The 25,000-nt window shown below is 40.2% G+C and overlaps 1 protein-coding gene across 1 annotated transcript in view; it reads right to left on the minus strand.

Moving 5' to 3' along the window:
* The window catches only part of LOC126980628 (hemicentin-1-like), a 163,710-nt gene that overhangs the window by 44,215 nt on the left and 94,495 nt on the right, over positions 1-25,000 (minus strand). Inside the window, exon 5 of the mRNA XM_050830731.1 lies at positions 12,310-12,460. Coding sequence (XP_050686688.1) covers positions 12,310-12,460 — 151 coding nt within the window. The remainder of the gene's footprint in view (positions 1-12,309; positions 12,461-25,000) is intronic.

Here is a 25,000-nt window from a genome sequence, read left to right on the forward strand (position 1 = left end):
CCGCGAGAAGTTACGATAACAATGTAAACGCGATGAAAACAGTTTTGCTTAAGTGAACACCACAATGCACGCGGGGAAAGGATGACGGAAGTAAATAAATATAAGTGGAATAATAACTAAATAAAAATATAAATGGAATGGCTTTTCAACTTCAACAAGAACTTACCATACCACTGTCCACACGATTAACTTAGCTTTACACAATAATAAACACTATGATGGGGAAAGGGAAAAAAATGTCTTGAATAAATAAGGGAAACTAATAGAGGCACTTTGCACCTCGACGAAAGCTAATACGATAGTGTTTTATGGATGATGAAGATAGAGGTTTGCTAAATAAGTGAGCGCCGCAACTCACAAAGGAAAACAATGGCGGTAAAGAAGGCAAACTAAGGGAAGGGCGCCATCCCTCCGCGAGAACTTATAGCTTTGCAAATACAGACAAGACAGTGTAAGCTTAGCACCTGAAAACAAAGATACACAAGGGAAACTAAAGTAAATTAAGTGTTTTTTGAAGCAGTGAACGACGCCATATTGCAGGCTGGGATGAAATTGGAGCTTGTTAAATGGAAAAGGGAAACGTTACGAGAAATAGACGAGTAAGCAAACGAGAGGGTAAAAGAGAAATAGTTTAAACATGATCGTTAATATTAATGCATCATAATGTGTGGAGCGAAGCCAAACAAGCAAGATAATGGGATAAGACTCCAGCAAATGCAGTAGTGAGGAAGAAAGGATGAGGAACTGAATACTGCAAGGAAATATAACATAAATGAGATGCTATATTATTGAAAGTAGATATAGAAGTTATAAAGGCAAAGAGATGAATGGGAAATGATAAAATATTAATAAACACTTGAAATAAATATGAAAAAGTAGATATAAAGAGAAAAAAAAGGTAACGAGATGTGTCCGGAATGATGAAATATAAATAAACGCTTGAAATAAATATGGAAAAAAAGTAGATACGAAGAGAAAAAGGCAACGAGATGAGTAGAAAGTGATAGAATATAAACAAACACTTGAAATACATATAAAAAATTCTGCAAACAATAGTAGAAATAAATAACCTACCCTCACATGACCCAGATAAAAGCAGACGAGATGCTGGGAGATAAATGCAATAAACTCATAAGGCTCAAAACACTCTATGCATTAAACAAGAGCGTGAATGGAGCGCAATGAATAAAGCTCAGCACTCGAGGATTCATGAAATAAATAAAAAGGAATATACCTGAACTGACGCCACATGTTTGTACACCTGTCACAAGCCATAGGGGGAATAGAGAGGGGATATAGGGAAAGGAGATAACAGGTGAGAGGAGGAGAGGAGAGGGGAGGGGAAGGGGAGGTAGCATGTAGGAGGAATGGGATAGGAAGGGAAAAGACAAGTGGGAGAGAGGAATAATAAAGGGAAAGGACAGGTAGGGGGAGGAAAGAGGGAGGGAAAATAGAAAGGGGGTGGAGAAGGAGAGGGAACAGTATGGGACGAAAAAGGAAAATGGGAGAACCAGTTGAAAGGGAAGGGAAGAAGGGGACATAAAAGGGAGGAGGAGAAGGAGAAAGATGGTATTGAAGGGGACTGTACTAAGGGGAGGAAGGAAAACGAGTAAGTGAATAGATGAAAAGGAAAAGGATGAGAGGGTAGTGAATTGATGAATAGGAGGAACAGAAAGGGAGAAAGGAAGGAAACAGTGAGGGAGAGGAAAGTAGTTGCAGGAGAAAGGGAAAGGGACTAGAGGAAGGAAGATATGAAGTCAGATGGATAGGACAGGAGGCTTTAGGAAGGGGACAGGCAGGAGTACATAGGTAAGGGAGAAGGCCCAGGTAGAGAGGCCCAGGTGGAGATGAATGGCGCAGGTGAATAAAAGCGAAAGAAAGGGTATGACAGAGTGCCGGTCAGACTACGCTATGGACTGTAATGCTTTGAAAGGGAAACCGTCGGCCGGAGAGGAATGGGAATGCTGGAGAGCTGGAATTGAGTCCAGAGAGAGAGAGAGAGAGAGAGAGAGAGAGAGAGAGAGAGAGAGAGAGAGAGAGATTGAAAGTGACATGTTGATAGACAGACCGCTAGAGAACAGATAAGCCCCCCCCCCCAAAAAAAAAAAATAAGCATAGCCATTCAATTCTTCCCACGTGCGACAAGAAAGGTGACGTTTTTCTGCCTTTTCATAAGTGGCGGTTTTTCTACCTTTTCATAAGTGGCGGTTTTTCTACCTTTTCATAAGTGGCGGTTTCTTTGGCGGCAATATTGTTTCGTTCTTCGAGGAAATTGTTCGCTCGCCTTGACAAAAAAAAAATAATACAAATGTTTACAGCGTCTTACTATTTTTTTTTTTTTAGGTTTTGTTTAGAGTTTGCTATCATTTCTATTTCTGTGACTCGTGTTGTGAAAGGGAAACTTGAAAGATTAAAAGGCAAAGATACTTATTATTTTCCTGTTATTGTTTATGTGTTAGTTTCAGAAAATGTAAAGGTAGAAATGAACAAGTGAAATGCTGTTTGATAATATTTATTTTTCGATATAATCAAGGTTTGGTATCACATGTTCTATTGTCACGTGTTGTCTTGGTTATATATGAGATGCTTTGCTGTCATTTTATCATTGAAGTAATGCGTAAATTGTGGAGTTATTGTCTTTTTTGTAATTTTTTGTTATTGCGATCTGTGTGTGTGTGGTAATCAAGGTTTGGTATCATGTTCTGTTGTCACGTGTTGTCTTGGTTATATATGAAATGCTTTGCTGTCATTTTATCGTTGAAGTAATGTGTAAATTGTGGAGTTATTGTCTTTTTTTGTTATTTTTTTGTTATTGTGATCTACGTGTGTGTAGTCTTGTGTGTGCGTGTGTATGTGTATGTGCGTACAGTTCTCATTTTGCTCCTAACTATCTCTTTCGCTTTCCTGCTTACTGCCCTTCCTTCATTTACTTTTATTACTTCTCTTTGTCTTCCTTCCTAATATGACTTCCTTTTCTCCCCCTCTCTCCTTCGCTTTCTCATGCTCTTACTTCGTTTTCTCTCTCTCTCTCTCTCTCTCTCCAGCAATTATTACATGAAACTTTTATTAGAACGAGAGAGAGAGAGAGAGAGAGAGAGAGAGAGAGAGAGAGAGAGAGAGAGAGAGAGAGAGAGAGAGAGAGAGAGAGAGAGAGAGAGTTAATTTAGTAGGAAACAAAATATTTATCTTTAAAAATATATTAATACTACAATACAGCAGTACCATTTTTATTTTAGTATCTTCTTCCTTTCCTCTTCTTATTTATGTTTTCCTCCTCCTCCTCCTCCTCCTCCTCCTCCTCACCCCCACCCGTATGTAATCACGTCTCATATTTTATAACTTAATAAATTTTCAGGTGAGCGCCAGGTGTTTGATAAGCCGCGGCCTCGCTAGGGATATAAGTTCATTAGCAGGTGATTCCCAGGGTGACGGAGGCAGCCTCTCCACTTTCCTACCTGTGAATAAGCGGGCAGGTGTTGGGGGAGACGCAGTCATTTACGCTCCACTTTTTGTTTTGTTTTGTTGTGCTATTTTCTGTTTTATTGTCTCGTTTTGTTGTTTTTCTTTGCGTTTTCTTTTGTCGTTTTAATTTTCCCTCGTTTTTCATTCACGGTCCACTTTATTTCTTGTTTTTTTGTTGTTTTGTTGTTTTTATTTTCTGTTTTGTTGTTGTTTTTGCGTTTTCTCTTGTCGTTTTCCTTTTCTTTCGTCTTTCATTCACGGTCCGTTTTATTTCTTGTTTTTTTTTAGTTGTTTTGTTATTTTCTGTTATTGTCTCGTTTTGTTGTTTTTCTTTGCGTTTTCTCTTGTCGTTTTCCTTTTCTCTCGTTTTTCATTCACGGTCCACTTTATTTCTTTTTTATTGTTTTCTCTTTGTTTTATGGTCTTTTTTTTTATTTTGTTAGGTTTTCTTTTGTGTTTTTTGTTTTCTTTCACTTTTCACTCACTGTCCACCTTGTTTTTTGTTGTTTTCTTTTGTTATTTTCTGTAGTATTGTCTTTTTTGTTGTGTTCCTTGCCTTTTCCTTTCTCGTTTTCCTCTTCTCCTCCCTCTTGTTCGTCTTTTCATCATGATTATCTTGTTTTCATTCACTGTCTGCTTTATTTCTTGTTTTCTCTTGTTATTTTCTGTTTTATTGTCTTGTTGTATTGTTTTCTCGTCATTTTCCTTTTCTCTTTCTTCTGTTTCGTCTTTTACTTACGGTTAACTTGTATATTGTCCTGAATTGTGGCGTTTTGTTAATTTTCACGATATTTTTTTAACGTTTATTTACTTTGCTATTATTATATTAAGTTTATTTTGGTTCGTTTTAAGAATATTCTGCGTGCCTTATATCGTGTGTGTACATAATGATTTAATTTGGCCTACTTTTATCATACATCTGCCGCGCTATCGTTCACTCTCTGCCGCAATTACCGTGCGATATATTACGAAAAGAAAAATTCACACACGACCAACATCCGGGAGCCACGCGAGAATATTACACACGCGGATAATTTATTGGAGCAAAATAAATCTTAAGATATTGAAGAGAGAGGTGAAGGCAAAGGAGGAGGAGGAGGAGGAGGAGGAGGATGTAAGAGGAGGAGGAGGAGGAGGAGGAGGAAGAGGAGGAGGACGAGGAATAATAATAAGAAGAAAGAAAAGAAGAAGCAGTAGAAATCATGGAACTTGTGACATGAGAATAAAAAAAAATACTGTGAATTGAGACGAAGAAAATATATAAAAACAAAAAAAAGAAGTTACTGATAACGATGTAAAGGAGGAAGAGGAGAAGAAAGAAAGAAGTGAAGAAGGAGGAGGAGAAGGAGAAAGAGGAAGAGGAGGAAAAAGAGAGAAGGGAGGGAATACGTAGAAAAAGGAGGAGGATAAAGAGAAGAAGAAAAATAATAAGAAAAAGAAAACAGGTCAAGTGGTGGGTGATAACGATGTAGAGAAGTAGAGGGAGTAAGAGGGAGAACTGAGGCCTAGTAGAAGATGGAACGCCTTTCTGAACCGTCGATAATGCTGTGGCTAAGGATGGATGACGATGGGAAGGCGAGGGGGAAGAGGGAGTGACCTTCGCCCTCGATTTTCCCCCCCTGTCACTCTTGATGTACTGGACGAAGAGTAAAGAAAAAAATCGTGCTTAGACTTCTCCTCGGCCGCAAAAGTCTTCATTATGAGAAAACCGCCAACAATGGAAACGCGAGAGAAATGAGGAGTCTGCCATATCAAAACAAGGTAGAAAGGAATGTTGCAAAGAAAATTACTCACTTCATCCTCTCTATTCAGGTACAGCAAAATTATTAATCGTAAAAAAGGTTGGAATTCTAGGTCGCAGTATTCCTCATTGTGAAGGAAGTTATATTCAAAGAACTACAAAGAAAAACAGCGTATCTCCTGAGAATGTTGAAGAAAGGAATGCCTCAAAAGAAAGTTGTCTGTTGTGAAGGAAACCGTAACACAAACAGTAAAGAGAGACAAGCTACTGACGTCATTGGGTCATAGGTATAAATACAAAGAAATATTGTTTAGAGTTTTGAAAAAGGAAAGGCATACGAAGTCATAACAAAGAAGAAAGGAATGGTTTAAAGAGAAGGCGTTGTCCTGGGAGGAATATATCGTCAAAGAAGTAATAATATAGAAAACAAAATAAGCGTAGTTTAAGGAAGGAACGAATGGCTGGAATAAAATATGTCATGGAAGTAAATTTGTCACGAAGTTAATAAAGAAAGGAAAGAAAAGTGCGTCATTGCGTGAATAAAGTAGCGATAAAGGTCGGAAAGTTTATTAATAGTTTTGCAAGGATGTGATCTAAAAATAAGATAGATAAATGGTTCAAATTAAAGAATATCATAGAAAAAAATCAGTGGTTGTATATTAAAAGTGAAGAAAATGTAAAATAAAGGGGTAAAAGGAAAAGTCTTCAGGGCAAGGCAGACGCGTTTAAAACAGGTGAAAGAAAGTAAACTGCACCTGGCTACATAATGATGCTCGCTTCTTTTTCCCGGACGAAACTTAGCGACAGGTAATTGCAGTAGAATAATACACCTTAACACACCTGGCGCAGTTTTCCTTTTTATTTGTCTTTTTGTTTATTTAATATTTCTTCATATTTATGTAATCATATTTATTCACTTATTGATGTTTGTCATATTAATTTATCACGCCGTGGCACCTCTTACAACCTTTCTCCATTTGCACTTTTAACACACCTTGGGCAGTTTTTTTACTAGTCGTTTTGTTTATTCAATATTTGTTCATATTTATTGAATCATATTTACTCACTTATTGATGTTTGTCATATTAATGGATCTCTCCGTGGCACCTTTTACAACCTCTCCATTTGCATTTTTTTTTAGTTCATTGTTTTTCACTGCTGCCTATTCAACGCATTACTTTTTTCTTATCGATACACCTGTGAATATTTCTAATGCCTTCACCATCTTCAACGAGCAATGAGGAGCACCGATTTTGCCATGATGTTCTGGTTGGCCTCTTGTCATGCGGGGCCACGTTCTTGCAGTTAATTTTCACGACCGATTGTTTTCTCTTTGTCATTCTCGTTCATTTTCTCTTATCGATCCGTCGGTTAAGATTTTTCACGAATTCGCCATCCTTAACAAGAATCGAAGAGCTCTGTGCGTGCGCCTTGACGGTCTGGTGTCCTTGTCATGTGGGGCCACGTTCATGTAGTTCATTTCTTTTCTCTTTGTCATTCTTGTTTTTTTCTCTTGTCGATCCACCGGTTAAGACTTTTCACGAATTCGCCATCTTTAACGAGAATCGGGGAGCTCTGTGCGTGTCTTGATGGTCTGGTTGCCTTGTCATGCGGGGCCACGTTCATGCAGTTTGTCTTGATGCTGAGATAAGCGGCAGGTGTGTGTCAGACGCTTAATCGACGCGTCTTGGAGCATCCCCGGTAATGGCCCGGCACAGCTGTCTAATTGGACGTGACTAATTGGCTCGCACACGTTATATCGCGCCGAGAGTTGTCATTTATCCCGCCGCCGCCTTCGTGCCCACGGCGGCGTCTGTTACGGTGTACGTCGCGTCACTCATAAAGGAATGGTGTCATGGGGCTTAGAGTGACGGAACGTACCTCTTAGTCAGGCGAGTGTACCCAGATTTATATGTCCATGAAAGAGCCTCAATGAAAAGTAGAATAAACTGATATAGACCTAAACAGAGTCTCCTACATGAGCAGACATGGATATCAAGAAAAAATAAAGAAAAAAAATATATAAAGAACCAGACCGAGTCCTTTCTTTGAACAGACTAAGATATGAAAAATAAGGCTTGGCAGCAAAGTATGAAGAAGAGTAAAAGAAGGGAGGGACAAAAACAACGTGATCATGCTTTCTCTTATACCTCAGTGTGTCTTTAGGTCAAGGGCTCTCTTGTCTTTTACTCTCACTTTCCGCCATAGAAACTGTTGCTCCTTCCTCTCCTCTGCATGGAAAAAATTGGGCGGCTTTTCCGATAACATACGCCCCTGTCCACCCAGCAGTGAATGGATACCAGGTATTAATCGGGGGTTGTGTCCCGTCTCCTGGGATCTGTTCCCTTCTGTAATTCCTTCTCCTTCTGTCTCTCCGGCATATGACCACAGATGTTGCGCCGACTAAACGAAACTTTCCAACCTTTTCCTCTCCTCTGCACCTTCCTTGATCCTTTATCCCTTCAGTGGCGACAAAGTTGTTTAAATGGAACAGGAATCTATCGCCACACAGCTATTATAAAAAAATCATTCATGTATATCCTGTGTCAGATGATAATTCCCCAAAATTTATATGACAGACGAGGATACCGAATGTGATTAACGAAGATTACAATTTAGTTTTTATCTGAATATGATTGTAGTTCAAAAATTGTCGTGTGTCGGCTTGTACTTCAACCTTTTCCTGCTGGATCTAGGTCAAAGAGGGTCACGTCCTGCTCTTGGCTCTTGAGTTTTGTATTTTCTCGCCCGCTGCTCGATCGTCGTGTAGCGTCGCCCTGGTGATGGAGCTGAGGGATGAAACGCCTCGTATCAAACATTTTAAGACCATAACACACCTTTTTAATTCTCTCTTGTCTTATTGTCTTATCCTTTTGTCTTTTACCTTATTCTATTCTTATTATTATTTTCTTTCATGTCTTTTCTATTGTCCGATATATTTCCTGTTGTTTCAGTGTCTTATTCAATGGCCTTGTCTTTTGTCTGATCCTGTTGTCTTAATCGTATGTCTTATTCTGTTGCCTTATGTTACATTTCCTATTGTCTTTTTGTCTTAGGATCCTTAGTTGTTTCAAATGGGTAATGCTAAATAATAATAATAATAATAATAATAATAATAATAATAATAATAATAATAATAATAATAATAATAATAATAATAATAATAATAATAATAATAATAATAATAATAATAATAATAATAATAGTAATAATATCATTAATAATATCAGTAATGTGAGCTAGTTTTTTTTTATATTTTTATCTTTGACTTTCCATTTTTTGATCCATTCAATTTTTTATTCATTTATTTCCTGTCACGGGGACGGCTCGCCCTTTTTTTATATGAATGTTGTAAAAAACGTTACGTGGCGTTACTCCACTATTACTTTTTTTAGCGCGTTATATAATTTTTTACTCATTTATTTTCTGTCACGGTCAACGCTCGGGAAGGGCTTTTTTTATACATGTAGAAAATTTTACGCGGCGTTTCATCTGCATGCGGCCTTTCCTTCCCCGGCCGTTGATTAAGTAATTTTCGGGATGTCACCCCCCTCGTGCCCCTCCCCTCCCCCTCCCCTCCCTTGCCCTCCCTGTAACCTCTGTCTTTCTAAAAATTTTACACTCTTCGTACTCTCTGCCTCACCCTCCCTCTCCCCTTCCTCTCCCATTCTCTTCTTCCACCTTCATCCCGTCCCTTTCCACCTCCTCCTCCTCCTCCTTTCTATCTATTCTTAACTTTCCTTCCCCCTCCTCTTCCTCCTCCTCCTCCTCCTCCTTCCCATGTTTTACGCTAAAATCTAACGTCCTCTTCCTTCCCTCTCTCCTCCCTCTATTCTTTCTCTACTTAGCCGTTCAAATCCCCTTCCCCGCCGTCTTCTCTCCTACCCCTAACCATTTCTTTCCTCTCCTTTCTTTTTCCTTCCTCTCCTCTGCACCTACTCTCACCCTTCTCTCCACTCCTTTTGTTTCCGTATTCTTTCCTCTATGCATTAGTCTACTCTCCCCTCTTCTTTTTCTCCCTCCTTTCACCCCTCTTCACGTACTCTCCCCCTTCTCTTCACTCGCGTCTCCATATTCCTTCCCCTATCGACTTTTCCGCTCCTCCTCTTACTTGTCCTTTCCTTCCCATTCTCCTCCTCTCCGTGTGTTGGGGAGCATCGAGGTACACTCAAAGCTGCTCAAGAGACGCGCCCTGTAAGCCAACTTTGTCTATTATGCTTCACCTTAAAGCCAAACTCTCCCCTCTGCCTCCTTAAGCCCTAAAAGCAAACTTCTCTCCTCCCGCCCGCCGCTCCGCCTAAGAGCAAACAGACGCACATTTTTCTCTGCCTTATTATGAATGAAAACAACCCAACCTCCTTCCGCCCCGTCCTTCCTTCCTTCTCCTGCCCCGAGCAAAAGTTATCCCTCACTCGGGTTTTCTTAAGTGCTGGACTCTTTTATCCTTTTGTTCAGCGTTTGATAAGCTTTATTGGGGGTCCCTTTCTTATTTTCTTTTCGTGTTTTATTCCTCTATTCATTGTAATCATTAGTTCCAAGGTTTTTTGTTGAGCGGGTTGATTGTTCTGTGCTTTTGTGTTACATATAAGTTATTTTTTTCGGGGCCTAGCTGAAGGGGCTAATGTGGATGTCAAACTATCTGTGGAGGAAAGTTCAACGTGTAGTTTTGATAAGTAAATAATTTGAGTGTTCGGTATTTCAAGCACTTTACGGAGACAAACTTTTCTTCTCGAGGTCTGATTCTTCCTTCCTTCCGTAGCTGGTACCAGTGTTTTGTTTGTCTTTTGTTTTCGAACCTACTCATATTTCGGCCACCTCTTCCTTCTCCTCCTGCCTAGTGTCTCGCTCCATCACCCTTCACTTTGAATATTGAGTCTTTCCTTTCAGTTCGACAAGGGGAAACTTACCTGACTGACTACTTTAACTAACTCTTTACCTGACTCCTTTACTTCAGTGCTACCTTCCTTCTCCTCCTTCTCACGCTTGGCTGATTATCTTTCTTGAGTCTTCATTTTCCTCTTAACCCAACTCCTGCCAACCCTTTCGTTTCATCCTTAATATATCTTTTACCCTGCTCGTCATCCCCTTAAACCCAACTTTCTTATGGCTTTCTTGACTCGTATGATTTTCTCCACCCAGTCTCTTCTCAGATTAAGTTTATATATATAATTTTCGTAGCAGCAGACTGATAATCCTTTTGGCTTCCCCGTCAGCTCCAAGATTACGCGCTTTAACCTTTGTTCTTCACCGACTTTCCAACTTTCCTCGTTTTGTGTGATTTAAAAATGGCTTGCCCTTCCCTTTCTTCGCTCTGATCTTCCATGTTTTTCTTCGTTATTTTTCTTTTCCCTTAGTTTTTTAATCTTTTCGTAGTCCTCCTCCTCGTCCTTATCCTCCTCTCCTCTCCTCTCCTCTCCTCTTCTCTTCTTTTCTTTTTTCTTTTCTCTTCTCTTCTCTTTTCTTCTCTTCTCCCCTTTCCTCTCCTCTCCTCTCCTCAGCTCACCACCTCCTCCTGTTCCTCCTCCTCCTCCTCCTCCTCCTCCTCCTCCTCCTCCTCCTCCTCACCTGACTGCCTCACCTGCGGAAACAACACCTGGGTTTCACCTGGGGAACGGTTCTCACATTTACCTGTCGCCACTTTCTCCCTAAGCTGCACGTGATTAGCCGCGCACCTGCCTGGCCGCTCACCTTAACCTGCTCCTCGTCACGTGTCTCCTCAGTTATTCGTGCACGTGTTTTCTTTTTTTCTTTTGTGATTTTGTTTATTGTTTTCTTTGATGTTGTTTTCTTTTCTCTAGTTGTTCGTTTACGTGTTTTCTTTCCTTTGATATCCCGTTTTATTGTTTTGTTTTATGTTATTTTCTTTTCTGACGCACAAACACGCGTCAAATGTACTAGTCTTTGTTTTTTTTCCTTTCATTCTTCTATTGTTTTCTATCTCAGCCTTATTGTTTATCCTCTTTCTTTAACTTTTACTTTTCACCTTCTACTTCCTTCCATTCAACTATCCTCTGCTTCTCTTCTTCTATCTTCTATTTCTTCTACTTCTACTACTACATAACATCCACACTCCCCGTTGCGTTACTTCAGCTTGGCTTTTAATTTCTCTTGTTACTTCATTTTCTTTCACTTTTTCACCTTCCACCACTTCCCTCCTTTCTACCTTCTTCTACTTCTCCTCTTTTACCATCTACTACTTCTACTGCTTCTACATGGCATCCATATCCCTCGTTGCATTTCTTCAGCTTCATCTCTCAATCTTCATTTCTTTTATTCTCATTTTTTTTTACATTCCCGCTACTCCCCACGCACCGCCCACTTACTTACTTGATCTCCGCTAACTTACCACAACTTTTCTCATATGTACGTACCTTCCACATCATCTCACCTGCAGAGTTATTAATATTCCCTCAGATATTTCTCATCAGGTAGTCATTTCCCTCGGGTAGTCAGTTAAAGCATTTTTACTCACTTTTCCCTCTCACTTTCCTTCCATCAGAGTCAGTTTCCCCACTTAGTCACTTCATGCATCTCTACTGTCACTATTTTTACTTGTTTCCCGCACACTTCCCTTCCATTAGGTCCTCTCATCCCTAAAAATCAATTCTGTTGTCTCTACTTCCTCACCTTTTTGCCTTTTTTTCCGTGTCGTTTCCCTTCCATCAGATAGTCACATCCCTGGTAGTTATTTATCGTTCCTGGTAATTACTCCTCACTTTTTTAATCCCTTTCTCTCTCGCATTCTATTCTTTCTCTCTCGCTTCCCTTCTGTCAGACTGTCACTTCCCTCACGTAGTTACTTCAGGCATATCTACTCACATTTCTATCTTTCCCTCCCACACTAACCTTCCACATTCATGGTAGACACTTCAGGCATCTCTACTACTCTTTTTTTTTCTTTTTCCGTCTCGCCTTCTTCCTTTTACCCTTTAACTTTCCATCCATCACTAAGTCACATCCCTGGCAGTCACTTCAGGCATATCAACTCCGTTTATTTTTTACTTTTTTACCTCCCACTTCCCTTCGCTTATTCACATTCCTGGTAGTCACTTCAGTCTCTGTTTTCCTCACTTTTTTCTGTACTTGTTTCCTCGCCCCACACTCACCTGCCTCCGTTGGCGTGGATGGGCTCCTGGTCGTGCAGCCAGGTGATGGGGCCGGGGGGGCGGGGAGGCGCTTGGACCCAGCAGGTGAGAAGCAAACGCGAGCCAGTCTCCACGTACACCTCCGAGGGGCCAGGGATCACCGCGCCCCCCACTGTAGGAAAGAAAAGAGGTGGTGGTTAGGATGCGAGGAGAACATGATGATGAGGTAGAGTAAGGAAAAAATGATGTGGCTTACAAGATAAAAAAAAAAGTAAGAAAAAAAGGGTGGAAGCTATGGGTGCAAGGATAACTGAGGTGTGGTAAGGGAAAATATGTCAAAAGAAAAGAACAAAAGGAAAAAGGAAAAAGGTCAGAAGTGGTTTACAGGACTAATGAATAGAAAAGAGAAAGATGTAAGAAAAAGAGATGGATACGGTGCAAGGAGAACATAATGGTGAGGTAGAATATATATAAAAAGAAAAAAAAATGGAAGAAATAATGATTTGACTCGTTAGTTTATAAAGAATGTTGTGTAGAAACGAAAGAAGTATATTTTTTTGTTCAGCCATAAAAAAACCCACTCCTTGCTGCTATTAAAAGTGAGGAAAAAGAAGAAGTGCAAGAAAAAAGAAAGTTGAGGTAAAAGAAAAATTAAGCTTATGAAGGAAACTCTGCCCGGGGAGGAAAACAATACTGCATAAACCAGCTGACCCGGGGAAGAAAATAGAGGTGAGAGAAGAGAATTACGAAAACAGAAAATCACGAAAAGATAGATATTCAGCCGAGGCACAGTGAACAAAATAAGAAAACTACGTAAAACCAGTAAAATAATGAGCAAGGTATTCGTGGGAGGAAGGGAGGGAAGGAATTAAAGGAAAAGAAAGAGGAATAAGACTTGATAACGGTTGATAAGCGTGAAAAAGGGGAAAAGTTGAAGCGAAGGGATGAAGGGATACATATGTTGAGGGGAATAAGACTTGTAAGGGGGAGAAAAAGGGAAAAAAACGGGATCAAGGAGACGAAGGGAAAAGATATCAGAAGTTACACAAGGGGAAAGGAAAGGGAATAAAACGTGAAGAGGGATAGAAAAGGAAGGAAAAGAAAGAAAGAAAAAGGGGAAAAATTGTATATATCACCCACTAACCGCGATAAAAGCGGACAAGGACCAGTATTCGAAAAAGAACTAAACGTTATTTACGAGTAATGTATCTTTAGTTAGTTGCTGGTTGGAAAAAAAACACTTCTTAATATCACTGAATCCTTTGACATTTTAACACTTCTATTAGATCGCCTCGCATTCTTCTCTTCGTTTGATGAAATATAAAATACTTATCTAAGGGATGAAAGGAAAGATATGCCAGAAACTACACAAAGGGGAGGAAAGGGGAACAAGACCTGAGGAATATTAGAAAACGGGAGGTGGGGAAGGAGAGAAATGATGTCTAAAGGATGAAGGGAAATATAGATGTCTGAAGCTCCACATCTTATTCTCTTCCGTGTTCATCTCCAAACAATATTTCAGTGATTAGTTTTCTTAGCGCGGGGTTAAAGGATTTCCTGTGCGCGGAGGAGCCAGGTGTGAGTGGATTACTTCGTTATGAGCAGGTGTGTGTGTGTGGGGGGGGGGGGGGGTGGAGCGGAGAGTACACCTGGCTTTGCCCTCATGAAAAGTTGTCAAAAATAAAAGAAAAAAAATGACGGAAGAAAGAATTGGAAGGCATTTATATGAATTTTGATTGTTCATGAAAACCTAACCCTTTTTCTTTATACATTTCGTCGCTTTTGTTTTGTTTTTTAGATGTAATTTCGTGCATGTTTTTAAATAAGTCTACCTCTTCTTTTTTTTATTTTTTTACTTCAGGAAGATGGATATTAATTTTTCTAATGTTGACTTTTTTTCTTTTGCAGGAAGGTACGTGCAAATTCCTCCCCCACGGCGCAAGACTCCCGGAGGCGCCCAAGTAAGTATAAAGTAGATCCGGGCAAGTTTTTTTTCTTTTAAAGTCGCGGCGTCCGAAAAATATCGTCTCGCTTTTTCAACACTTTCGAGAAAAATCCCCAAAGTTGAAATTACCCGCCGGAAAACTCTTGTCCGTCTGTGTTCGCTCATCTTTATTTTTCCGGTGCGTGTAATACAGACATGCAGGCTTTTAACACCTTTTAATTTTGGTCAAGCAGATTTGAGTTCTTTTCATTCTTTTTTTCGCACCGGTGTAGCCGTTTGAAATTACTCCCTGTTTCAGAAGACTCCCCCAGTCAGATGAAACTAAGTTCAGTCGACTCCCCGTCACTTGAAACTGGTTTCAGACGACTCCCCACCCGTTTGAAATGACTCAGTAGTCGAATGAACCTTGTTTGAAGTTTTTTGGTGTTTCTGAATCTAACTAGAGTGTTTGACGTTTCGCTTCCCGTTTTCTATATACTTTACTGGTGAAACACCTGTGCAGCTCACCACGGCCTTATCAGGCACTTCCTTGCTACACATAAACGCGGCTCATCGACGCATTTACACCATGGAGTTTTCTATTGAAATGGACGAGGTGGAAGAGTTTCTGCGGTTAAAAAAATATCCAGTGCATGTCGGAAACGACAAGGGGAAAAAAGCAAATTTTTGAAGGAAGTGTCGGGCATTCGTTTTCCAAGACGACTGTCTAAAACTTGTCCATAAGCCGAACAGGAGAGATTTAACAGGTGAGTAGTCTATTCGTGTAGAAACGAAAAGCGAAATGGTGTAATGGCCTATAGTTTAATAATTTTACATATGATTGCAGAAGTTCGCTTCCTTCGAGTGATTAAGGATCGCCAATACCAGCTCGACATTGTGCTGTCACACGCTGTCATATGCCATCACTGGAGAAGAGGACCAACAAGACGTTGTCAGAAGCTTGATATGTGATTTCATTGCCAGCACTGTAAACATCAAAGTTGAATCAATGCGTCAGAATAAAGTGTGGGGAACAACAACAGAGATGTTAGCAGCAGCCAACATGTTCCATGTGAATGTATGTGTGTGGGCAAAGTTCGGTTCTATGCACACATGGCATATACACAGGCCGAAATGCAGAGAAGTAGTAAACGAGTCAGTGTACCTCGACAATAAAGCAGGCAACCATTTTAATGTAGTTATTCGTGTGTAATGTGCACATGATTAGTGATTAGCTTTTGGATGGGAGACATTAATGTACTGTAGTGTGATTACTGATTAGTTTTTGTATGGGAGTCAACATCAATAAATCTTTTTCATCCAATAATGTGAGTCACTTCAACCTGATGGGGAGTCATATGAAACCAGTTTCAGTTGACTGGGAAGTGCTATCGAACTAGTTTCAGTTGACTGGGTCATGAGACTCCGGGAGTCATGTCTAGGGGGAGTATCCTGAAACGTCTACACCGGTAGCCTTTCTTCAGGGCCTGGTGGTCGGCCCAAGCCCGTCATGGCGCAGGCAATTTTTATAGTGGCGCCATTTATTCTTGGCCATTTATTCAGCTTGAAAGACGAAAATAACTCGGGTGAAAGATAGAAATACACTCTAATCATTTGCTACGTTTCGCATTTAACTTGGATTCATGTAACTCACTTTACTCCTTAAGCATTCTGTAATTTTGTGTTTATTGGTTTTCTATGATTTTAAAGTTTTCGTTCTAATCAATCGCCTACAGTTTGAATTGACTTCCTCCTTTGTTTTAAGCTATATGTTCCATAGTCACCTTTATCTTCAGTCTTTGCTACACACCTTTGATAGTATATTCCTTCATCTCCCTCTTTTCGCTTTCACAGTCACCTTAATTTTTAGTCTTCCTTGATTATCTGCTGGGAAGAGACAATCGTAGTTTTGTGTATTTTGCTGCCCAGTGTTCAGTGCGCCATCACCAAGGATTGGCAGGCTATGACGGGAGAGTACAGCTTAGTGTAAAATATTAAACAACTCGTGTTACGCTTTCGGCTAATAATTACTTGCGATATTTGATAACCTGCATGGAGGTAAACGTGTTCTGAGTGACCCTGTTGTGCCGATGTTATTACTCTTCTGTTGACAGGAAGCATGTACTACAATAGCTAATGTTTTGCAGTGTAACTGCTATTGCGCTGGACATATCAAAAGCTTTTGATAGGGTCTGGCACAAATCTTTGCTTTCCAAACCACCTTCCTACGGTTTCTATCCTTCTCTCTGTACCTTTATCTCCAGTTTCCTTTCTGACCGTTCTATTTCTGCTGTGGTAGACGGTCACTGTTCTTCCCCTAAACCTGTTAACAGTGGTGTCCCACAGGGTTCTGTCCTATCTCCCACTCTCTTTCTGTTGTTCTTTGATGATGATCTTTCCAAAACGAACTGTGCTATCCATTCCTACGCCGATGATTCCACTCTGCATTACTCAACTTCTTTTAATAGAAGACCCACACTACAGGAACTTAACGACTCAAGGCTGGAGGCTGCAGAACGCTTAGCCTCAGACCTTACTATTATTTCCGATTGGGGCAAGAGGAACCTGGTGCCCTTCAATGCCTCAAAAACACAGTTTATCCACCTATCCACTCGACACAATCATCCAAACAACTATCCCCTATTCTTTGACAACACCCAGCTATCACCTTTCTCAACACTAAACATCCTCGGCCTATCCTTAACTCAAAATCTCAACTGGAAACTTCATATCTCATCTCTTACTAAATCAGCTTTCTCAAGGCTGGGCGTTCTGTACCGTCTCCGCCAGTTCTCCCCCGCACAATTGCTGTCCATTTACAGGGGCCTTGTCCGCCCTCGTATGGAGTATGCATCTCATGTGTGGAGGGGGGTTCACTCACACAGCTCTCCTTGACAGAGTGGAATCAAAGCCTCTTCGTCTCATCAGCTCTCCTCCTCATACTGATAGTCTTCTACCTCTCAAATTCCGCCGCCATGTTGCCCCTCTATCTTCTATCGATATTTTCATACTGACTGCTCTTCTGAACTTGCTAACTGCATGCCTCCCCTCCTCCCGCGGCCCCGCTGCAAAATACTTTCTACTCATGCTCATCCCTATACTATCCAAACCCCTTATGCAAGAGTTAACCAGCATCTTCATTCTTTCATCCTTCACGCTGGTAAACTCTGGAACAATCTTCCTTCATCTGTATTTCCTCCTGCCTATGACTTGAACTCTTTGAAGAGGAGGGTATCAGGACACCTCTCCTCCCGAAATTGACCTCTGATTTTGAACACTCCTTTAACCTCTGTTCTGGAGCAGTAAGTAGCGGGCCTTTTTTTATTTTTTTCATTACGCCCTTGAACTGTCTCCGTAGCTGTAAAAAAAAAAAAAAAAAAAAAAAAAAAAAGTCCATTGCAGCAGCAGTCTGAATCTCTCTCTGCTTTTATGGTAGAACGCAGCGCCTGTAATGAAGTCTGCCAAGCCTATTCTGTGGCTCGGCCTTTCACTGCCTATTATACTGCTCTTATGGTAAAACGCAGCGCCTGTAATTAAGTCTGCCAAACTCTCCTGTTCTGTGGGTCGGCTTTTCACTGCCTGTTATACACGTTAACTGCCATTGCCTTGCTGCGTGTCCGTGCGCCATCACCGAGCACCACCACAGCGTAGCATCACATTTTGCAGGCTGAGTTTATGCTTTTGCCGAGCATTAAACTCATTCCATGTGATATTAAATTAGTTTCCACCTGATAATTACTCCATCACGGCCATTAACTAAACATGTCCATTTGAAGTGGAAACCATTTTGTGAAGGGAAAAAGAATAACCAGGCTGCAAATTATATTCATGGACTAATTTACTCGAGGCTTAAGGCTGAAAAGTGAACTCTGATTTAGCACATGACAAAAACACACTTTCCGGTACTCGTGTGATACGCGTCCTGTTCTCGTAGTTAATTGAAGGTGTAATTAACACGACGGGGCTGGCTTTTTGAGGTCAGGGGCTTGTGAGATTGCTAATTATGGAGTCTGCCAGGTGTTGGGGGGTGGAGTGGAAGGGGGGGGGGGGTAGCAAAGAGCCCCGCGGAAGACCAGTATCCTGCCTTGAAAGTCATCGAAATATGATCACAGTTTATTCTCCTAGTGACCTAATTTTACCTTTCTCTAATTTACTTTTTAGTGTGTTTAGCCAATCTGACCTTTCTTTTATTTACCTTCGAATGTTTTTTTTTCCATTCATACTTACAATTCATATTTCTTTTCCTTTTTTTTCGTATTTTATTCATGTTTTTATAATTTTCACAACTCCTATTTGTATTTTTTATGTATAAGTAAACTGTTATATTATTTAGCTCATTATAAAATAAAGAACATCATAGATTTATTAGCTTAAGCCTTTTCGATTATATCTACTTAGGAGTGACTGTGTGGCAGTGTTTGAAAGGGATATAATGCCTAAGAGGATTTTTAGCTTTTTATTAACTTCATTATTTTGTTTTATTCAGCAGGGCGAGTGAAAATATGCAAATTATTCGTTAGAGAGGAATGCTGGCTTATCGTAATTATCTTTGTTGTCAGTGGTGGCTCGTCGAAAAGCAGATAAAAGGAATATTAAAGCCTATTTGACAAAGGTAATGACATGATTAATTATTTCCCGGAAGGCTGTTTTCTGTTCTTTTTTTTTATTAATTTCAGCATGTAAAGGGTTTTTGATGTCACGCACGAGGGCACACACACACACACACACACACACACACACACACACACACACACACGGAAAAAAAATACTCGCCACTACAAAAAAAAGTCTTGCGGGAGTTTTCTTTCCTTTGAGCCTGTTCAGTATTTTCTTTTTTTTGTTTTCGTTTTTGCGGAATAAGAGTTTATATTTTGATGTGTTTCTGATGTTGCCTTTTATGTTTTCTTAACGTTTGCTGGTCCGTATGTGTGTGTGTGTGTGTGTGTGTGTGTGTGTGTGTGTAGTGTGTGTGGGTGTCATGTCTGTACTTGTGTGTGTGTGCTCGTGTTATATCTTTCTGTATCTATACATTCTCTCTCTCTCTCTCTCTCTCTCTCTCTCTCTCTCAGAACACTTCTGTGAAAGGTACAATTGCGTCCATAAATTAAGTCTAAGTTATTGCCAAACAAAGTGAACCCTGCTACTGCTGGAAATTTGAGGAGAGAGAGAGAGAGAGAGAGAGAGAGAGAGAGAGAGAGAGAGAGAGAATAACATACTACCACAAATGATGCCAGCAACAAGATTAAAGCAAATAGAGGAGGAGCAGCAGGAGAAGGAGGAGGAAGAGGAGGAGAAGGAGGAAGAGAAGAAGGAGGAGGAGGAGAATGAGGAGGAGAAGTAGACTTAACACAGTAGAATAAAACCGTAAATCATTCTTTGGTAGGCGTGTGAATATCTTTTATAAACTTCTTTTTTCCTTGCCTGTTTACTCATGTCAGAAGGTCTTGCCGAGCCAGTCTTTTTTTCCCGAAGTTTATGAAAGACTTTTTAATTTTCCACGCCAAGTTTAGCTCCAGCAATTATTTTCCTTTGTGTGTGTGTTCTTTTTTTTTCCTCCTCCCAAATTCTTAAGTCGTGCCTGGGAAGAGAGAGTGAGAGTGAGTTCATGCAAGGAAAACGGAGGAAGGGTCGAGGAAAAAGTGGTGAGTTTTTTCTTTTATTATCGGGAAAAGTTGAAATGCAAGACGCGGCTTTCGTACTCCGAGCCAAAGAAACGGAGAACACCAGGAGTACGAGGGGATGAAAAAAAAAAAAAACGTATAAAGGGTTGTATATTGAAGGGGAAACTTCGTAAAAAAACAACAACTCCGGGGATGGTCCAAAGAGTGGCTTGGAAGGCGACACCGAGGCCAAGATTAAAAAGATACTCTGAAGGTACAACTAAACCTCAAATAAAACCAGAAATACCGAGGCTTCTATTTTTTTCTCACAAGACGCAAGGGGAGAGTTCATTTTTATTTCTTCAGAAGTATATTTTTATTCTTTTTTTTCGGTTTCCGCTTCAACTTTCCTGATTGCTTCAACTCTTAACTTAGCCTGATAGAGTACACGATTTTGTGGAAGCTCTTTGAAGTTTTTTTTTATTTTCCCCTTTTCATATTCCTCCTGGTCTGGCGTGGTGGGTTTCTTTTTTCATTTATTTCGTAGTCGGAGTTTTTATTATTCATCTGACCTGTTTGTTGACACTTTGGAAGATTAACGTTCGTGCTTGGGACTTATCTGCGTCAGCGTTTGTTAATTGGTTATCGCCCTCATATTGAACAGGTACGGACAGAGAGGGAGAGAGGGAGGCGACGGACTGATGATGTATTTATATATTTTACTCCTGTCAGCATCAGTCTTTCATGAGTTAAGTCTAAATTAATTGGTCAAGCTCACGAGGGAAACAGAAATACAAACTCGGAAGACAGACACACAACTAAAAAAATGTAATTGGTGTGTCAATGAGGACGACAAAAACAGCAAAAAACTGAAAAAAACAGTAAAAACAGCAAAAAACTGGAAAAACAACAAAAACAGGAAGAAACGGCAAAAAACAGCAAAAAAAGTGGAAAAAGTGGAAAAAACTGGAAAAAACAGCAAAAAACAGGAAGAAACGGCAAAAAACAGCAAAAACAGCAAAAAACTACAAAAAAAGTGGAAAAAACTGGAAAAAACAGCAAAAAACAAAGAACCCGCGAAAAACAGAAAACAGAAAAAAATAGCAAAAGAAGTGGAAAAAACTGGAAAAAACTGCAAAAAACAAAAAAAACGCAAAAAAAAGAAAACAAAAAAAACAGCAAAAAACAGGAAAAAACCGCAAAAACAAGAAAAACAAACAAAAAAATCAACTAATAATACGAATTCCGATAAAAATAATCCTATTCGCAGTTCAAATGATAAATAAAAACAACAACTACTACAAGAAACAACAATGCTAGTAATAATTAAAAGAATGTTGCAAATTAATGTCTCGCCCTCGACGTAATAATAACAACAAAGCAGGCGAGAGAGCAGAAGATGAAGAGATTATTGGCTCCGAGGCAGAGGAATACCAAGAAGGAAGATTATGAAGGAGGACGAGGCGGCGAAAAGAGAAGAAAAAGCAGCAGCGATAAGCGAGGGAGAACTGGCTTGAGGAAGAGATATTGGAGAAAAAGAGGAGGAGGAGGAGGGAGAGGAGGGTAAATGAGTCCCATGAGTAGGTATACGGAGACGAAAATGAGCCTAAAAACCAGAAAAAAGAGGAAAAAATAGTGAGGAGGAGAAAGAGAAAAAGGAAGAGGAGGAAGAGAAAGAGAAAATAGATAGAAGAACAGCAAGAGAATGAAGAGAAAGAGAACATATAGGGAAATAGCAAAGAGGAAGAAGAGAAACATAGAACGAAAAGAGAAGGAAGAGAAAGAACAGAAAAAAAGAGAGAAAAGAACAACAAAGAAAAAGAAGGAAAAGAACAAATAGAGAAAGAACAGAGTGAAAGAACGAACAGAAAGTAGAGGATAGAGAAAGAAAGAGAAAGAGAAAAAGAGTAAGATAAAAAAAGGGGAAGAGAAAGAGAGAATGATCATGCTCTTCCCCCTTAAGGGCTCCTCGATAGACTTGACATTTCCCGAGTCGTTATTCGGATTGAAAGCCATTAGTACGTTTTCTTTGTGTGTGTGTGTGTGTGTGTGTGTGTGTGTGTGTGTGTGTGTGTGTGTGTGTGTGTGTGTGTATAGTTGGTTGGTGTGCTCTACGTTTCTGTTTAAGTTCTGTCCGAATATGTCTCTCTGTTTTTCTGTCTGTCTGTGTCTGCCTCTGTTTGTCTGTCTCTGTCTGTCTGTCTCTCTCTCTTTCTCTTTCTCTCTCTCTCTCTCTCTCTCTATTTATGTTTTTATTTATTTATTTATTTTTTTAAACAGGGCTTACAGAAGATTGTGCTAAAGTTGAAGGTTTTAAGCTTCATCTATCTATAGCTACATTCAAGACACTTTGAATTACTGCCTAGAAGTCCTAATCCAGCTGTTCACCTCCCGCTTGAAGTCTTGAAGTGACGCGCGATGGTGGAGGTCGGTGTGGCGAACAAGCTGGTTCCACAGGCGGCTGTAGCGGGGCTGGAAGGAGCGGAAGTGGTGTTCTGTCCTGGAGAAGGGTACAGCCACTTGTTCCTGTCTGTGGAGTGCTGCTCGGGTGGAGTGTATGGGGATTGGGGGCGCGGGGAGCTTGAGAGCTGCCAGGTGGGGTGTGTTTAGGTTGTGTGCCTTGAACATTACACACAGGCCTGCCACATCTCTGCGCTCCTGGAGAGGTTGCAGGGAGCCACGCGCGTGCTGAGGACCTGTGCGCTGTATCAGACGCTGGGCTCTGGCCTGGACACGATCCAGCGTTGCAAGGTAGGATGGAGGGCAGGAGGACCAGGCGAGGGGGGAGTACTATATGAGGGGGCGTACTTGTGCCTTGTAGAGCACCTCAGTCCCTTTAGCGTCAAGTAGATGGGAGATGCGTCGTACACGGCTGAGTTTCCATGCTGCATTTTTTGATATTTTTTTAGCATGGTTGGTGAAGGAGAGTCCCGCGTCGAACTCCACTCCAAGAATGGAGATGGAGTCTTGAAGGGGTAGCGTTTTCCCCTCCAGTTGTATCCCCGGCCCGGCTAGATTGTTGATATCTCGCCTGCGGGATATTACCATTGCTCTCTCTCTCTCTCTCTCTCTCTCTGGTCATATTCTTCACTTTTTATCAAGACTTTTTACCATTGCTTCATCCAATTACTTGCTTCATATTTCCTTTATACTTTTACACTCCTATAATCCATGTCTCTTTGTCCACCTATATTATCACACTTTTGTATCGCATGTCTTTTCCCCTGTTGCGTCTTTTTTTCCTTCTTTTGAAGAGAGGGCAATATTTTTTACACAAGAAAAAAGGAAAAACTACAAATATGAATCACGTTGCTGTTTCACATTTTTTTTCTTTTTCTTACTTTTCTCTTTTCATTTTTTTCTTTAATCCTTTCGTTAGCCGTTCATTTTTCTCCTATTTTTGCACGAATATTTTTTCTTCGAAAGTATCGGATTTTTTTGCTTTCGTATAGGAAGTGCTACAATTTTTATTTAGTGAAGCAGCTTTTTGTTATTGTATTTTTTCTTTGTGTATTTGTATTTCACTTTGCCTCTGGATGCGAGTGTGTATGTGTGTGTGTGTGTGTGTGTGTGTGTGTGTGTGTGTGTGTGTGTGTGTGTGTGTGTGTGTGTGTGTTTAGGGCGAGAGATTGAACGTGTATGATTGTAATTGTGTATATTTAAAACTAATAAATATGTACTTACTAATTATGCTACAGTCGTGTGGAACTTGACTACATATATCATTACTACTACTATATTACTACTACTACTACGACTGATATTACTACTACTACTACTACGACTGATATTACTATTACTACTACTACTGCTACTGCTACTGCTACTGCTCCTCCTCCTCCTCCTCCTCTTCCTCCTCCTGACCAGGAAGAAACAAAAAGTCTGAAAATTCACCTCCGAGTCTCGTGTCAGTCAGTTTAAAGACGTATTTCTAACATCAAACCCGACGCGTAAAGGAAAGAGGGGAGGAAAATGCATTTCTCTCTCTCTCTCTCTCTCTCTCTCTCTCTCTCTCTCTCTCTCTCTCTCTCTCTCTCTCTCTCTCTCTCTCTCTCTCTCTCTCTCTCTCTCTCTCTCTCTCTCTCTCTCTCTCTCTCTCTCTCTCTCTCTCTCTCTCTCTCTCATAAATTATTTCTTTTTATAATAATCATTTCTAAAACATAATTTGGAAATTTAGTTGCTCTCTCTCTCTGATGGTCTCTCTCTCTCTCTCTCTCTCTCTCTCTCTCTCTCTCTCTCTCTCTCTCTCTCTCTCTCTCTCTCTCTCTCTCTCTCTCTCTCTCTCTCTCTCTCTCTCTCTCTCTCTCTCTCTCTCTCTCTCTCTCTCTCTCTCTCTCTCTCTCTCTCTCTCTCTCTCTCTCTCTCTCTCATATGTTCCCAGTAATATGTTCGTTTTTAACATGACAAATATATCCGTGGGAGACTAAATATGTATGATTGTATCTGTCCGAATATCAGCAGTTTTCTCTGTTTAAATTCCTAGTTCATGGCTTTTTAAATCCCAACATTTATTAATCAGTCACCGCCGATAGACCGGTTCTTTTTTGTATCCCATTTTAATACTGTGGACCCGCGTGCATGTATCTATCAGGCATGTAATGAGAACTCGTGTGAAAGAATGGCGCTGTGGAGATAAATATGTGTAATTAATGCCGATACCTAGTGAATTATACTGGTGATCTCTCTCTCTCTCTCTCCTTTACCCTTTAGTTTCCGCTGCTGTGTGGAATTAATGGAAGCGAAGGACACGCAAAGTAATAAAGCAGATGCAGAACACAATGATAGAATGATGAGATAGCTGGGTAAGGGAAAGAGAAAGGAGTAAAATTATAAAAGAAAAAGATGTAGATGTGATCATTCGTGGAAGCACTCATGGAATATATGAAAGATAATAATGCTGGAGATAGTTACGGATATCATTTGGATGTCAAGTCACAGAAGGGCAGAATGATACGGAAGCCGGTAAGGAAAGATGCATTATATGTTGTTTTGGTCACCTGTGTAATATAGAGGATAATGATGCAAAAGAGAGTTACGTAAAAAGTACTTTGGAAGCATAGCCAGTAAGAAATGTAAGTTAAAAATAGTTCTCTTCTATGCGAAAGTCGGGGTATAATTGTTCAGATAGAAAAGGGAAGGGGTAAATAGTAGAGTTCAATATTATAGATAGTAATAGCGTATAAGTGAA

The sequence above is a fragment of the Eriocheir sinensis genome, chromosome 44 (assembly GCF_024679095.1).
Source record: "Eriocheir sinensis breed Jianghai 21 chromosome 44, ASM2467909v1, whole genome shotgun sequence".
In the NCBI taxonomy this organism is placed as follows: domain Eukaryota; kingdom Metazoa; phylum Arthropoda; class Malacostraca; order Decapoda; family Varunidae; genus Eriocheir; species Eriocheir sinensis.